Genomic DNA, 14858 nt, shown 5'->3' with positions numbered 1-14858 from the left:
GACAGAGTCAGTGTATAATAAGTAGGCATCATGCATGGGTGGCTGAAAACTCGGGTGCAAATCTGGACTCTTCCACCAAGCACCTGTGATCCTGGCCAAGTTATTTAATCTTCCTTTGCCTCACTCTCCTCACCTATAAAATGGAGATAGCGTTGGGATGGTGAGTTAATATAAAGCACTTAGAGTGCCCTTGATTAGTATTAGCTATTTTTTTTTATCTTGCAGGCCTACTCAGGGAAGGGGTGATAGGTGCCTGTACTGCTCCATTGAGCTTGGTGACACACGAACTCAGTAGGAAATAAGACTGTAGTTGATCAGTAGCAATGTCTGTTGTGGGAGAGGGAGTAATCAGCAGCAGCATGAATGCCATATGCGACCACCCCAATATGGAGATAGAGCTGAATCCTGATTTCCTCCATTTGATGCACTTTTCTTGTGCTACAGGACAAAATCAAGGCAAGGTCCTTGGCATCAACAGGTAGGGCACACCCAGATCCATCTGGGAACTTTTAAAGACCACCTCAAGGTACCAAAACTCATCAGGAGTTTTGGTTCTTGGTTGATATCTCTGATGATAAGGATCTGTGGATTAAGGGTAAAAATTGCACATTTTCAAGTTTTCTAAATAACTCTGTTAGCATGGTGGTTCTTTTTTAAAATGGCTACAAAATGTAGGGTCACCTCTCATAGGAATCAGAGGAAGCTTAGAGCTCTTCCATATAGTAAAGAGCAGGTACACCCAGGGACTTTTGGAGATGAGGTGATAAGGGAGTAACTTCGTTATGTTTGCTGGAATGCTCATTCTGAGCTGTCGCGTGAGAAATCTCAACACCCTGAGACCACCATGCTGCAGAGAGCACTAACAAGTGAGTTTAAGTCACCTGGCACAACTGAACTGTCCACCGGCCAGCACCAACTGCCAGGCAGAGTTTGGAGCCAACTAACTGGCAACTTCATAAACAATTGTTAGTTTATAGAACTAAATTCTTGGATATATTCAGTGGTAGTAGTTATGGTTTGTGGATTGTCTTGCCGGGAGAGGTCACAAGGGAAAGGGAACAGGATAAACAGGCAGTTCTGGATTGAGCTATGAGTGTACAGCTTCTCTTACATGGACGTACATGGACCCATGAATGTCTGTTTTAAGAAATAACCGGTAAACAATGTTATTCTGTCACAACAGTGGTACTGTACAGAAGGACTTGTCTCTCCCCTCTTGCCACGGTGTAAATGTGTCCCCGCAAGTTCATACTTTAGAAATGTAAGTAGAGCCTTGGCCCTCAGGAATTGTTTGAATGTCCTCTTTGCATGTGGGCTTATTATAAAAGTGAAGTTTATCCCCCTCCTCTTTGAGACAGGGTCTGTGTACTTCCAGCTGGCTTGTAGCATAGGTTGGCCTCGAACTCACAGTACTCTTTCTGCCTCAGCTTCCCCTCCTGAGTGCTGGGATTACAGGCCTGTGCCACCAAGCCCGTTATCTCACACTGTCAAGCTCTCTTGCCCATCTGCCTTTCGCCATGGGATGCTGAGGCAACAAAGTTCTCATCTAGGACTTCCCGACCACTGAACTGTAAGAAACAATTCTCTACTCTTTACCCTCCGTGGAATTTTCACTGCAACCCAAAGCTAAGAGCTCCTACCTTGTTTCCCTTCCCTATTTTTTCAGTTCCCCACATACGTATTTCTCCAAATGAAATCAGAATTACGTTCCATGTTCCCCCTAAAATCCTGTTGCTGTGTTGAGATCTCATTAAATGTACAGGTGAAATTTGGAGAAATCTAATCTTTTCAGTAGTTGTTCTTAAGAACAAAAGCTGTCCCTCTGCCTTTCCCACGTCCGTGTAAGTCTAGAGCCAGGGCTTTAGCAAGTGCACATCTTTATTTCCACTGGTTCATTACAGGCATTTAAAATTGTCATTGTAAATGGATTTTCTACTGTTCCTATTTTAATTGGTATATTCATATAGAAGTTACTATTTTCCCATTGATTTAAAAATTTACCATGTACTGAATTGATTTTTCAGCTGATGCCCTTGTTTTCCAAACACATTTCCAAATAACTTGTTCTCCCACTTTCCAAACTTAATAGCTCATTTCGACTTTCTAATCACCTTGCCTAGTGCTCCTGGAATAATGATAAATATGATACAATGGGAATGTGTATTTAGTAATCAAGTTTTTGGTTTGCAATTTGGGCCATTCATAGCAATAGAATCTGATACAAATGATCCACAGATCATCAGCACTAGGGAAGTCATGGCATATACAACCTTTAGTCATTTCTCCTGCCTGGCCTTGAAGCATATAGTTTATGAGCCAGTAACATTTCCTCAGATTCTGAGAGCTGGGCTCGAGCCCTTGGTACAAGCGCTGTTTCAGCCTGATAGCTTTGCTTGTGCTAAGCCTGACCCATCCCACTGAGGATTCCATTATCTCCGCATGCTGTGCTCAGCGCATGGTAGAACCTCAGTCCAATGGGCTCAGGGCTCCCAGACAGTTTCCATTGCAGATGCTAAGTGGTTGTGGTCACTCGATGCCCCAGGTTTTCTTTCCTCCCCTTCTGTGTCATCACAGAGGGTCTGTTTTAAAGGACAGCTTCAACCAAGGCACAAGTGGTTGAAAATGTATTTATTTTTCTTCAAATGATCTTTTTCAAGCAATAAATAAATACAGACATATTGACTTTTCTAAAAAAGAAACCAAACAAACAAAAAAATCCCCTAAACTATATACATCCTACAGAAATAGGTGTAAGAAATGTAGAAATGACATCACTCTACAAGATGGGGCTATTTACAAGTATTGCATTGCTGTCTTGATGAAGTCTCTTCTCGAATGGCTCCAATTCTAAGGGAGGCAGGGTACTCTGGAGGACAACCTCCAGAACAGACTCCATTTTCTTGAGACAAGATTTCAAGGAAAAACATCAGTTATCTAGTCACTGCATTGAATCCGGCTGTAGCAGATGAAGATGAACCTCACTCTGGAGCTCCCTCGGAAAAACTACTTGCCCCTAACTGGGCTGGGATGGCAGAGAGAGCTCACTAAGCCAGGGACAAACCCCTGGAGGTGGCTTCAGAGACCCAGCCTCCTGCATTACCTCGCCATCTGCAGGAAAGGATGGTCTTCCACACCTGGCTGCCCCCCCCCCCACAGCACCTAGGAACTCTGAAATATCCTGATGCCTGGGTCCACCCTCAGGAATTGTCTGTCTTGGTCAAAATCGGCCCGGGAATCAGGATTTCAAAAGTTCCTCAAGCAACTCTCATAGATAGCCAAGATAAACCACTGCTTCGCTGCTGCAAGCTTGGTTCCTTCCCCTTTTACTTGGAATCTGCCATCCTACTCCAAACCTCCACCTTCCTGAGGGGTTCATATATTTTTCTCATGGCTTCCTGTTGAAAATGAAGCACCTGAGCTCAATGGCCTCAGAAAGGAAGGAATGAAGCTGACAGAACTACCAGCCACCTGCTCATCAGTGCGTCGGCCTAATACTGTTCTGTGGGGGAGTCCAGACCATTCCTGTGACTCCTCCACAGACACCCAAGAGTCAAACGAGATCCTGGGAGGGAATCAGCAGCATTCTTCACTGTCTACAGTAAACACCCAATAAACCTACTGCCTTTTGTAGCCAACAGCAAACAAAGCTGGTAATCAGTGTGGCGGTGCTTTTGGCTATTACAGAAATTCACCATCACCAGAAACTGCTTCATAGGAGGAAGGGCTGCTCATCAAAAGCCACTGGCCATTTGAACCAACCTATGGTAGTGTCTTCATCGGAGTAGTTCCAAGTCATCGAAGAGACTTCTGGTGGGAGACCAACAATAGAAACAGTTCCCTTGTTCAATCAAGCCAATGTCCTATTTTATTTCCAAGAGTCAGGCTATTATCAAGTACAAAGAAAACAACTTTATAAATAGCTGTTTGACACTGTGATAGAAGACTTCAGTTGGGAAGCAGAGAAAGACATCCCGAGTTAATCCTGAGTTCCTATTATCCACGTAGTGGGGATCCAGTCTGAAGGAGGAGGACAGATTTGGCAAATATACACTCACCGTGTAAGAAGTCAATCTGTTCTGGGGACCACCTGCCCCTACCTGCACCCCTCTGCCCTGCCCTGTCTGCTCTTGGCACCAGTGCCTTTTTCAGTGCAGAATTCACTTAACCTCTTCTTCGCCAAACATGAACTAACTTCTAGGAACAAAGGAAGAGTGGCAATGTCCAAAGGGTACTGTCTCTAAAGGAGCCTGCAAACTGGGAACCTCACCCACTTCATGCCTCCCTATCAACTCTTCGACCAAGCAACTCCCAGAGAATCAGGGCACCTCTGGTTTCTCTAAAAACAGGAAGTGGGGACTCTGGCCTCTCCCCAAGGCTTCAGGCAGGCAGGCAGGAAGAATAATGATATTGACACAAGTTCACAGAGGGAAATGTAACGAATCTGGCCTGTCTGCAATGCCCAATGAGAAAGAACATTCCCACACAACTGTGACATTGAGGCTTGAAGTTACTTATAGACTCTCCAGGGGCTGTAAAAGAAAAAAATGCTCTCGTTTCTAGACAAGTTTGCTAGAGAGCTAGACTCTTAAGGGTGAGCAAGAATGTTCACCCATTCTTGAGAGCTAGACTCTCGAGGGGCTGTAAAAGAAAAAAATGCTCTCGTTTCTAGACAAGTTTGCTAGAGAGCTAGACTCTTAAGGGGCTTTAAAAAATACTCTCATTTCTAGACAAGTTTGCAATGATCTCTAATCCCTAACAACACTGTTCCACAATACTACAAATGAAATAACAAGTAGCTTTTGCCCTCTGCCCTCCCCTGCAAACCCTCCCCCCAGAAAAACATCCCCTTTCCCTTTAAAACCATTCCTCCATTTGGAAGGACCCTTAAAACCGCATTAGCCATTCAAAATGGTTCCTAAGTACCCAGGATGCACTTCTCAGGAGCCAGCAGCTAGCCTTGGGCAAGGAATCTCCCCTAACCCCACCCTGAAAGGGCCTTCTTGTCCTAAACTTCAAGGAGACCCGAAACGTGGCTCCACTCCCCTTGTTATTCAGAAGAGGAAGGGGCCTTTAAAAAATTTACCTAATTTAGTAACACAAGAATCTTTTGGTATACTTCATCTCAAATAACCCCCTTTAAATTAAAAACTTTGATTAATGTAAAAGAAAGACAGTATTTCAACTTACAAAAGGATTCATTTCAGACATTGGTAGTGATCTGGTTTCCCCCTGGCCTTGCCAAATGATTTCGCTATAGGAAAATCTGAAGTGCACCCAATTTTCCAGGAGCACCTTATATGTAATATGGTGTTTACCACAGACCACATACGACCCCCTAGGCAGGCCTAGGAGAAAAACGCTCCAACCATCAAATGGATTACCGGAGAGAAAAAAAAGTTGTATGGTTGTGGTTTAGGTGCCCAGGAACCAGCTGCAAAAGTAAAAAGTAGTCCTCTCCCTCCTATCCCCTCCCACCCTGCCTGCTGCTCAGTGGCACCAAAGGACAGTGACCATGCAGACTGACTCAGACCCACACGACACCATTTATCCCTCACTGCTCAGACACTTGCATGCTCTTGGGCTCTGCTATTTGTCATCAACCTAAGTATATTCTAAATTCACTGTCACTAGGCTCCTTGTACTTACATACTCTAAGGAAATTGAAAATAAATATCTTTATTTATTATTAAGCATAATGACGCACCAGTTGGTGAATAATTAGAAATGAAAACCGTACTCTAGGTTTCTTTTAAAAAGCAAATTCCCAAGGCTAGAACAACAAAGGGACAAGCAGACAGAACCAGGCACTTCTGGCAAGCTTCTTTTCTTCATCTCCCTTCCCTTTCCTGCCTCCCCCGTAATGAACTGGTTGGGCGCACTAGCCAGGGTCTGTGGGTTTCAGAACTTCAAGCCTTTCTGCTTAAAAAAATGAGGTAAGAAATTTCTACCTGAAAAGTAAAACTGACATAAACCAATCCAAGGTCTTCCCTGGCCACTAACTAACGCAGCCTTATTGCTCTAAGTTGGAGTGTTTTGTTTGTTTGCTTTTTAAGTGTGTGTTCAAAGTCCTTATTGCCATTCTAGCTGGCCCGGTAGTCGGTTGGCCAAGGAGAAATGGATGGGGACAGGGCTTGGTCAGCTGCCCCCGGCTGGTCCGTCCCTACCTGCTGCCCACACGTGTGGCTCACCCAGCCCTGGCTAGGGCCAACTCTGCGCTCTGGGGTTCTGCGACTGGCTCTAACAGCTGGGGGAGGTGGTGATGGGGCTGTGCAGGTACGGCAGGCTGCCGGGGGCCGAGTGCACGCCCACAGACACTGGGAAGCTGAAGACAAACTGTGAGGTCGGGGTAGGGGTGGCTTTGCCCCGTTCCCGAAGCGGGCCGGACGGGCTGGCAGCCTCCGCGGCACAGGATGTGGCCAGCACCTGGGACTCGAACTGCAGCAGCTGCCCCATGAAGCTGAAGTTGGGAGAGATGATGCTCCGGCGCTGCTTCACGAACTCAAAGGCCTCCTCCAGCCTCACCCGCTTCTTCATCATCAGGTAGGCGAGGCAGATGGTGGCCGAACGAGAGATGCCCGCCTGGCAGTGCACCAGCACCCGCCCGCGGCAGTCCTTCACTGCGTCTGGGGCGGAGAATGAAGCATGTGTCAGGGCAGCCAGGAGGGGACGTGGGGACTCCCACTGGCCTAACAGTCAAATCAGACTGGGAGGGGTTTCAGAATTCCACCCCATTCTGAGGTATTTTGGAGACTTAACCAAAAAAAGTCCTCCGTGTGCGAAAACACATGCAGAGACATCAAACCCCACCATGCAGAAAAAAAATAGTCACCCAATCCCATCTTCCTTCCCATGCAAACTGCTTCACATCTATGCACCTAGATAGAGCCATGCACGGAAAAGAGCCCTGGCTCCGTCCTATTCCCAATCCCACAACACCCTGCAGGCAGGCCTCCCTGCTGGTGAAGAGGGAAACAGGCAGCCCCACAACATCGAGGTCCCGGAACCTTTCACCCCCCTCAGCCTGCCATCCTCAGCCCCTGGAACCCAGGGCCAGGCTGGCCTACCGATGTACTCAATGGCTTCCATGAACCAGGAGCTGATGTCGGCCTTGTGGTTGTCTTCCACGGGGATGCACTTGTACTGGTAGTGTCCTTCGAAGTGGTTTGGGCAGTCCGAGGAGACATTCAACAGGGCCGTGATCCCCAGGGCATCCAGCATGTCTCTGCGGGCAGCATGGTAGGCACTGCCGAGGTAGAGGAAGGGGAGGATCTCGACAGGACCTCCCTGTAACAGAGGAGGGACAAAGGCCCACAAACCACTTGAGTAGAAGGCTTCCAGGAAAAGGGCTGAGGCACTGGAGAAGGGTAAGGGAAGCCAGTCCAGGTGGCTTTCTATGTCCTGGGCGATCCTGCTGCACACAGCCCTTCCAGTTCTCCTCCCCTCTGGAATCTCCTGGAGGGCGGCTGGGCTTGAGGGGATTCTCTACCATGCACTGGGGGTGGGCTGAGAAGCCAGCACGGGCAAAGCATTCGGCTCACCTTGCCCACATAAGGAGGCAGCGTGCACACTGCTGCCTCTGCTGTGCTGCGACTCGAGGAGGCTACGCCTCTTATCATCCAGCTTTTTGATGTGATTTAGGGACCTACATGTTTGGATATTTCCTCACTTAGCACATCAAAGACACATGGTTTAAAGTCATGTGATTCGCCAAGCAGCTGCTGGACCCTGAACTTCATTCTCTTCCACTGAACTGGAAGTACTAGGAAGAGCAGGCTTGGGAGCATTGCAGCAGCTTGACCCAATTCTGGGTCCCTGCCCTGTCCCTCCACCCTGCCCCTGGCTCCCACATTCCATGCCCCAGGTCTACCTGGTCGTGCAGGGGAGTCCCACAGGAGCTGCAGCCCAGGTCCAAGGGCTCTGTGGCACTGGGGGGCATAGGAGGTGGGATGGCTGCCAGAGCCTTGGTTTTGGAACAGAATTCTGGATACTCAGAGGAAAACCTCTCATAGCCACCTGTAAATGAGAAAGAAACTCAGGTTAATAAGGCCACTGAACCTTCAAGGAAGTCAAAAGGACTTGGAATTGTACCAGCTACAGAGCTGGTGGGGGGCTGTCTGGCTGCGTGTGTACCACTAGATGGTGCTGTGTGCCTAGAGATGAAGGCTGCAGGAGCCCTCCAGAGAGCAAAGTCCGACTAGTCAGGACCTCAGATTCTAGTCAGGACCTCAGATTCGGAGGAGGCTGAGGAGTTCCAGAAAGCTTAAGGGGATCTAGGATTCCAGGTGGGCCAGAACACACACAAAGAAACGTGCAGGAGACATCCTAAAGCACTCTCCAGGGTGGCTCCTCAGGCAGGAACAGGCTATGGGCTATGGGCAGCAGCAATCATCGGCGCCTGTGCCCCTAGGCCTGGGGAGATGACCATCATTAACTACTCTCACGTGTGGTGTGAGAAGTACGAAAACACCTTTCCCTGAACTCAGCCCCTCTGGGTCTCCGAAAGGGAGCAGATGCCAGTCGGCCAGCCTCAGGCTTCCATAGAAACCAATCCTTCCCACCACGTTCAGGTTTAGGGCAAGGGAAGGATTTGTTGATCTGAGAGTTGCAAGCCCCAGAGTGGCGGGTGCTGGGATTGTCCTCTGGGAAAAGAGGGTTTTGGAATCAAAAACATGAAGGGCCAACTGATCTGGGCCAGCATCACCTCTGCCTGTCTGAGGGGGAGGCAGGCTCAGAGGACAAACACCCTGTGAGCCTCCTCCGGTGCTCTGTGATCTCTGCTAGCAATCAAATGTGGAAGTCTGGCCCTGCCTTTATTTGTTTCTCTGTTTCTGTAGGACCAGAAGTTCTATCAGTTCACACACACTTTAGCAGCAAGCACCCTAACAAATAGTCCCATTCAGGTAAATGACAAGCTGGCTGGGGGTCCCAGAGCCGACAGTGAGCAGGACTCAGCCCTCCCAACTGTGTCACAGAGTGCCAGGCCTCAGGACTCTTCCAAGGAGCAGCATGCGACCATCAGTCAAGCATGGCCCCTGAACCCAGCCCTAAAACACTGCATCCTGCTGCTCCTGAGGGAAAGGAAAATTATTCTTTGCCACAACATAACGCTTACAGAAACAGGGCACCCACTTTCCCCCTCCACCCCCTTCCCTCGGGATATAAATGGTATCTCTGTGGTCACAGGCCCTCCTTCCTGCTGAGTCACACTGCCTCCCTGGCGAGATAACCTGCTGCCAGCCTCCAATGCATGGCGACCTGAGGCCCATCTCGCCCCAAGAGCCCCCCCAGTAGAACCCCACCTGAAGGCTGCTGCTGCTGCCTGAAGTGCAGGCACTAGAGTGTGGGGGAAGATGGGGCTGAAAACGGATGGTACCTCAAGTCCCTCTGCACCAGGAAGCCTCCCTCAGTCAATGCCCATCACCTTTGGAGAAGGGAAGGGGCAAGGGAGGAATGGACGAACTGTGCTGCACATCCGTGTCAACAGCCGTCGCTGGTCACTCTCTGTACTTCTACAGGACTCGAAAAGCTTTAAACCAAATGATCTTTGTGTCTGTTACATAAGCTGGACATATCAAAACACACACTAAAGAATAAATGCAAGGTTTGCTAGTGGTATCCCGCCCAAGCTTCCCCCTTGGAAGGCAGATAACTGTCAAACTCCGGAGTGAATGGCAGGCCTGGCACTGCCAGGGCAGGGCGAAGGTCAGAACCAGACCTGACTGAATTTCCAGAAGGGGCACAAGCCCTGCAGTCAAACTGTGACTCATCTGCTGTGCAGCCTTCACCCATGTCCAGGCTCTCTGAGCCTCCTCCCGGTCCATAAAAAGTGATCCATCATCTTTCCTCAAACAGAGTCGAGTCCGTGGAAGACTGAACAGCCAACACTCTGCACCTGGCCCTGAGCAGACACTTAATGAAGGTGTCTTTTCTTGGCACCTGTGCTTAGACATGCCCTCAGCAGAGCTCCTCAAAGTCCCAAGAGGACCAAAGGGACTGTGCTGTTGTGTCGGTACCTTCCTAGCTTCCCACAGGTCTCTTCCCTGGGTCTGCCTGCTGTGCTCTGGGAAGTCTCAGAACCCTGTGGTCAGAGGAAGGGCCAGTATCTAATTTGCTGACTCCACCTTCCCTTCCAGGAATTCCTATCCACCACCTCCAAGTCCATCAGCCAACTTAGCAGAGCCCTCCAGGAGAAATGGGAAGGCAGGGGCCAGGTGAGCAGGGCTGGTGGCCCTGAGGTGCGGGAGGTGTACCCTACGTCATATTCTCTCCGTCAGGCGAAGGGTTAACAGGACAGACAAGACCGCCTAGAGTAAAAAAAAACAGTTGGAGTGAAAACCAAGTGACCACTCCAAAGTCAGTTCCCTCTAGCGGGAGGGCAAAGAAACTAAGGGCTGAAACAGATTAGCCAGAGGGAAGAGGGACAGTCATTGCAGGGTCCTTCTCCCAGAGCCAACACCACCCTCACCAGCTACTGCTAGCTTTGGGTCTGAAGAAGACGCACCTTGCAGGACAAGGAAGTCAAGGTCGTGCAGAACAATGAGGAAAAAAATGTCACTGAAAAGCTAATGTTGAATATACAGTGTACTTTCCACGTATCCACCAGCCCCAGCATTGTTTGGGGCCTCGAAGCTGTACTTCTGTCCTCTGTGTCGGCTGCAACCCCCTGCTCTACATTTCAGCCTTTCACCCCTAGCCGTGGCCTCACCCTGAGAGCACAGGCTGCTGCTGTCCCTCAGTGACAACAGAACGGGTTCCAACGGGACATCACTGACATTTCACCAAACTCTGCTCTTATCACAGCGATTTCTTTCTAGGGAGGTCATCAAGGCGTCATGGCCAGCATTTCTTTTAAAAAAGAAACACAAGGGCTGGGGATTTAGCTCAGTGGTTCTGCGACCTGCATCGCAAGCGCCAGGATCCCAGTTCGATCCCTGGTACCAAAACCAATAATAATAATAATAATAACAATAATAATACTAAAAGAAATACAATAGAATGGGAATAGGAAGATTGCATCTGAAGAGCGTATGATTTCCTGTCACTTTATTGCAGGAGTGCATGCATTTTTCCCTCTGGAGGATCACGACGGAAATCCCACGCAGGGAATGTGTGTGGAAAGATTGCTGTCCGACTTTTTCCCTCCACCATTACACATCCCTAATATTGGCACAGTACAAGTGTCACGGCCCCAGCAGCTAGGTTTAGATCATGTTTTATCTGAGCTATTTCCATCATACACTCTGCCCTCTGCCACCTACAGGTGTTCAAAAGCAAGCACACAGAGATCTAGGGACAAGCCCCAGCGCTAGCTGTGGAACAATCACTTTCAAACATCTGCCCTTAAAAATGAAAGCATTTCTGACTATAATGATGTCTAAGTTTCAATACTGTGAGATTCTAAATGTCCACGATTTACTTATTTACTGGTCAGTTCGGCCAGCTCCCAAGCAGCAGGTACAGTACCTAAAATCTGTATTTCTTGGGAATAAATTTTGCTAACAAATACGCTCATAAATTTTGACCTGTCTTTCCTATCTTTAAGAATATACTGCCAGGATCAGGGATTTAGCTCAGTGGTGCCAGCGCCTACCTGGCAAAAGGAAAGTCCTGAGTTCGATCCCCAATACCAAAGGAAAGGAGGAGGAGGAGGAGGAAGAAGAAGAAGGAGAAAGAAGGAAGAAGAAGGAAGAAGAAGGAAGAAGAAATTCCCTCTTCTTGAATTTCTGGCTCGTGAGCGTTTCCTTTCCTCTTGCTCACACTCAGCAAGGCAGTTTTCGCAGTTAAAAGAACACACACACCCAGCCACAAATCCTCTAGGACTACTAACCCCTGGAAGGAACAGGAGATCATTAATGCAAAGTGTTTTACAAAGAGAAGGCTGATTAGTGCTAATAATGCAGCCAAGATAAGACTTTCAATGGTCTCTGGGTGGGTCTTAACAGGGTGGCCACTTTGTCCCATCTCAACAACACTCAGAGCATCAGCCACTCCCAGACTGGCCTCAGGGACCCTGCTCTGGCCTAGCAATTAATGAAGGTGACTTGCCTTTGGGAACTTTGATATATGTGAGTTTACTCATGCACCCATGAGTGCTGAGCAGGGTTTTAAAAAATGTATGCAAAATTCTCCCAAGGTGCTAATGTGGTCCCATCTCACCTTGGGACTTAAAAGAGACTGAAACCCAAAGCCAGCTGGCTGGTTTCCACTCATCCGGAGGTTGGGTCTCTTCAGCAGGTTCTCCCAGTTCTCTGGTGCTATCTGCTGTGTTCAGCAGCCAGCTTCCGCTGGAGAGTGAACTTGCCTTCCAGCTTCCTCTTTTGGGGGTGTGGGGCGGATTCCTGCTCCCAGTAAGGAAACCAGCTATCTGGTTTCAGCTGTTCTGAGTTTTTGAAGGAATTTCTTGGCTCCTTAAAATGGCCACCCTTTCTCTGTCCCTGTTTTCTTTCTTTCTTTTTTTTAATTTTTAAAATAAATTTTATTTTATGCCACTCTCCCCCTCAAACCACATTTAGTCCAAGTTGGTGGGTGCAGCCCACCCCACCCCACCCCTGCCATGAGAGAAGACAAGTCCAGGAGGCGAATGGTCGTCTTAAGGGTCTAGTCTATACTCTTAATTCACACCTACACCCTAGTTTTTGTAACTGCTGTTGGCTGGAAACATACAGTTCTTGTGATGCCTAACTCTGTGGATCTGCTTTATTCATTGTAATTATGTAACAAGTAATAACAGGGTGGGAAATAAACTTTAAGATTTACCACTTTATCATTCCTACAGTCTCAGTCCTTGGCTGAGGACTATGCTATGTTTGCAAACAGAAAACCCTGTCGCTTTCCCTTTCCATATAAAAGATATGAAAGCTATGTGTTGGAAGCCACTTAAACAGCTGGTGACGCGGGTAAGGCAGGAGTCAGTCACCAGGGTCACCAGGGTCACCAGGCTCTTTCCTGGGCGCCCCTCCCCCTTCCAGTTCGACATAGGTCAGGGACCTGGATTCTAAAGAAAGGATAGTGTAGGCGAGCTCCAAGCGGAAGGAAGAAACTGCAATATCTAGATCAGCAAAGGCGAACTTGAATTTTCAATGGTACAAACAGCAGCACACGTTCCCTAGTTCGCCACCACTGATCTGGATGACCTTCTCAGTGGCTCTCAACAGCTCCAGCAGAGCTCTGCAACCAGAACTTAAATAAGAGATAACAAAAGTCAAGAGGTGAATTCTAGACAGGAAGCGAATAAGGTAACATTTTTATACCTGAAATCTGTTTGTGTAACAGATTAATCTGTTATTTAAAGATACTGGGTTAAAGAAGGACTTCTGTGGAGGTAAGAAAAGTTTTCTCTTGCTTTCTGTTTGATTTTAAAGGCCAAGGGGGATCTGAACCCCCTTATGGAGAGAAAGGGATTTCAAAAGAGGCACGCGCTGTGATGACCTGAAAAAAAAAGTTTCTACACTGTCTCCAAAGATGCCTTACAAGATTTTAAGAGGTTAAAAAAAAAATGACCCCAATTGGAATCTCTTACTAGTAAAAAATAAAATACGGCAGGATTTTTGTTACTTCTGTTAGCAAAACTTGGTTAGTACCAGCAAATGTACAGTACAAGCAGAGCTTTAATGTACTCAGTAGTTTACTCCTGTCTTTTCTAATTCTTGCTTGTGGGATCAATTACTAACTCCCTGAAACAAGTAACCAATCATTCTGTTTCAAAGTGGCAGAAACAGGAGAACTGAATTACCAAACGCAGTCTATTATTAATAGTTTTCGCTGGGAAAAGTGACAACATGACTACAAATAACCTGTGGTTTTTAGTGCCCCCACGCACACACCGAGGCTGGCAGACACCCACCGCCACTGGTGGTGCCTCCTGTCCCTCCCCCTCGGCGATCTGGGCACACAAGTGTCCTCAGTTCCCAGCCGGAAAGGCACAAGGAGCAACTCCCGGTGGGAGCAGAATCACCTTAAGCAATTCAGGTATTTACTGAAGATTATCTAAAGGGCCTTTTTCTTCCCAGTATTCCCCTTAGGGCCCCGGGCTATGATTCCCTCCCAGGAAGCCTCATCTCTTGCACAGGGCTGCTTTCTTCTCCGTGCAGAAGCCACTGTCTCTGGGAATGGACACCCTAACTTTCCTCCCCAGGCCGCTCCTCTCCACAGGCCTGTGGCAGCAGACACTGGCTTTTTTTTTTTCTGCCCTCTCTAAGGCTGCCTTTCCCTTAGCCCCCAGGCCAGGAAAGAGGAAGAAGAGGACCCGAGTTAAAGACAGCCCAGCTCCACACACACATAGACATAACCAAGTAAACAAACAAGACCCAGTTAGCCTCGCTTCAGTTCTACCAGCTGGCAGGCCAGGGCTGGAAGATCTCCCACCTCTGAATTTTTCAATCTTACTCCCAAGATCAGCTGATCTGGGGGGGTGGGGGGTATCGGAAAAGACCAAGGCCCAGGCCTAGACACCCTTCACATCCACCTGGGAGCTGGCGGCCCTAGAGAGGCTGGAGGTGCTCCTTCCGCCCCACAGGGACAAACAGCTAGGGGCGGGCGGGCTCCCAGGAAATGCTTCTTTTCCGCAGATCAGGAATTTCGCCACACTGTCATTCTGCCCCGAGGCGGCCTGTCCCACCCAATCTGTCGAGTTTGCCTCTCCCGGGGAATCTCCAGCGCTGAGCGGCTCTCAGAACCAGTCTAGCTCGGGGGTCTCCTAGGGTACACCTTAAAAATTGGCCTCCCTCCCCGGAAGCAGGGCCTAAGAGTCGGCGCTGCTTGAAGCCCAAGGGCCACGCTGCCGCTCCAGGGCGGTGCCCTCCGGATTTCTTCCAGGAAGAAAAACAAAACAAACCCAGCACGCCTGCACGTGGGGCTGC

At 48.5% G+C, this 14858-nt stretch overlaps 1 protein-coding gene across 1 annotated transcript in view; it reads right to left on the bottom strand.

The window, feature by feature from the left end:
• Positions 1–4590: 4590 nt before the first annotated feature.
• Dusp4 (dual specificity phosphatase 4) overlaps positions 4591–14858 on the bottom strand; it is a 14272-nt gene continuing 4004 nt past the window's right edge. The window contains exons 3-5 of the mRNA XM_033765388.1: positions 7868–8013; positions 7065–7284; positions 4591–6623 (exon numbers count right to left, since the gene is read on the bottom strand). Coding sequence (XP_033621279.1) covers positions 6238–6623; positions 7065–7284; positions 7868–8013 — 752 coding nt within the window. The 3' untranslated portion in view covers positions 4591–6237. The remainder of the gene's footprint in view (positions 6624–7064; positions 7285–7867; positions 8014–14858) is intronic.

This window comes from Fukomys damarensis, unplaced genomic scaffold (assembly GCF_012274545.1).
Source record: "Fukomys damarensis isolate Sample0158 unplaced genomic scaffold, DMR_v1.0_HiC HiC_scaffold_18, whole genome shotgun sequence".
In the NCBI taxonomy this organism is placed as follows: Eukaryota; Metazoa; Chordata; class Mammalia; order Rodentia; family Bathyergidae; genus Fukomys; species Fukomys damarensis.
The sequence above is the reverse complement of the archived record's forward strand: the minus strand, read 5'-3'. Positions and strand labels throughout refer to the sequence as shown.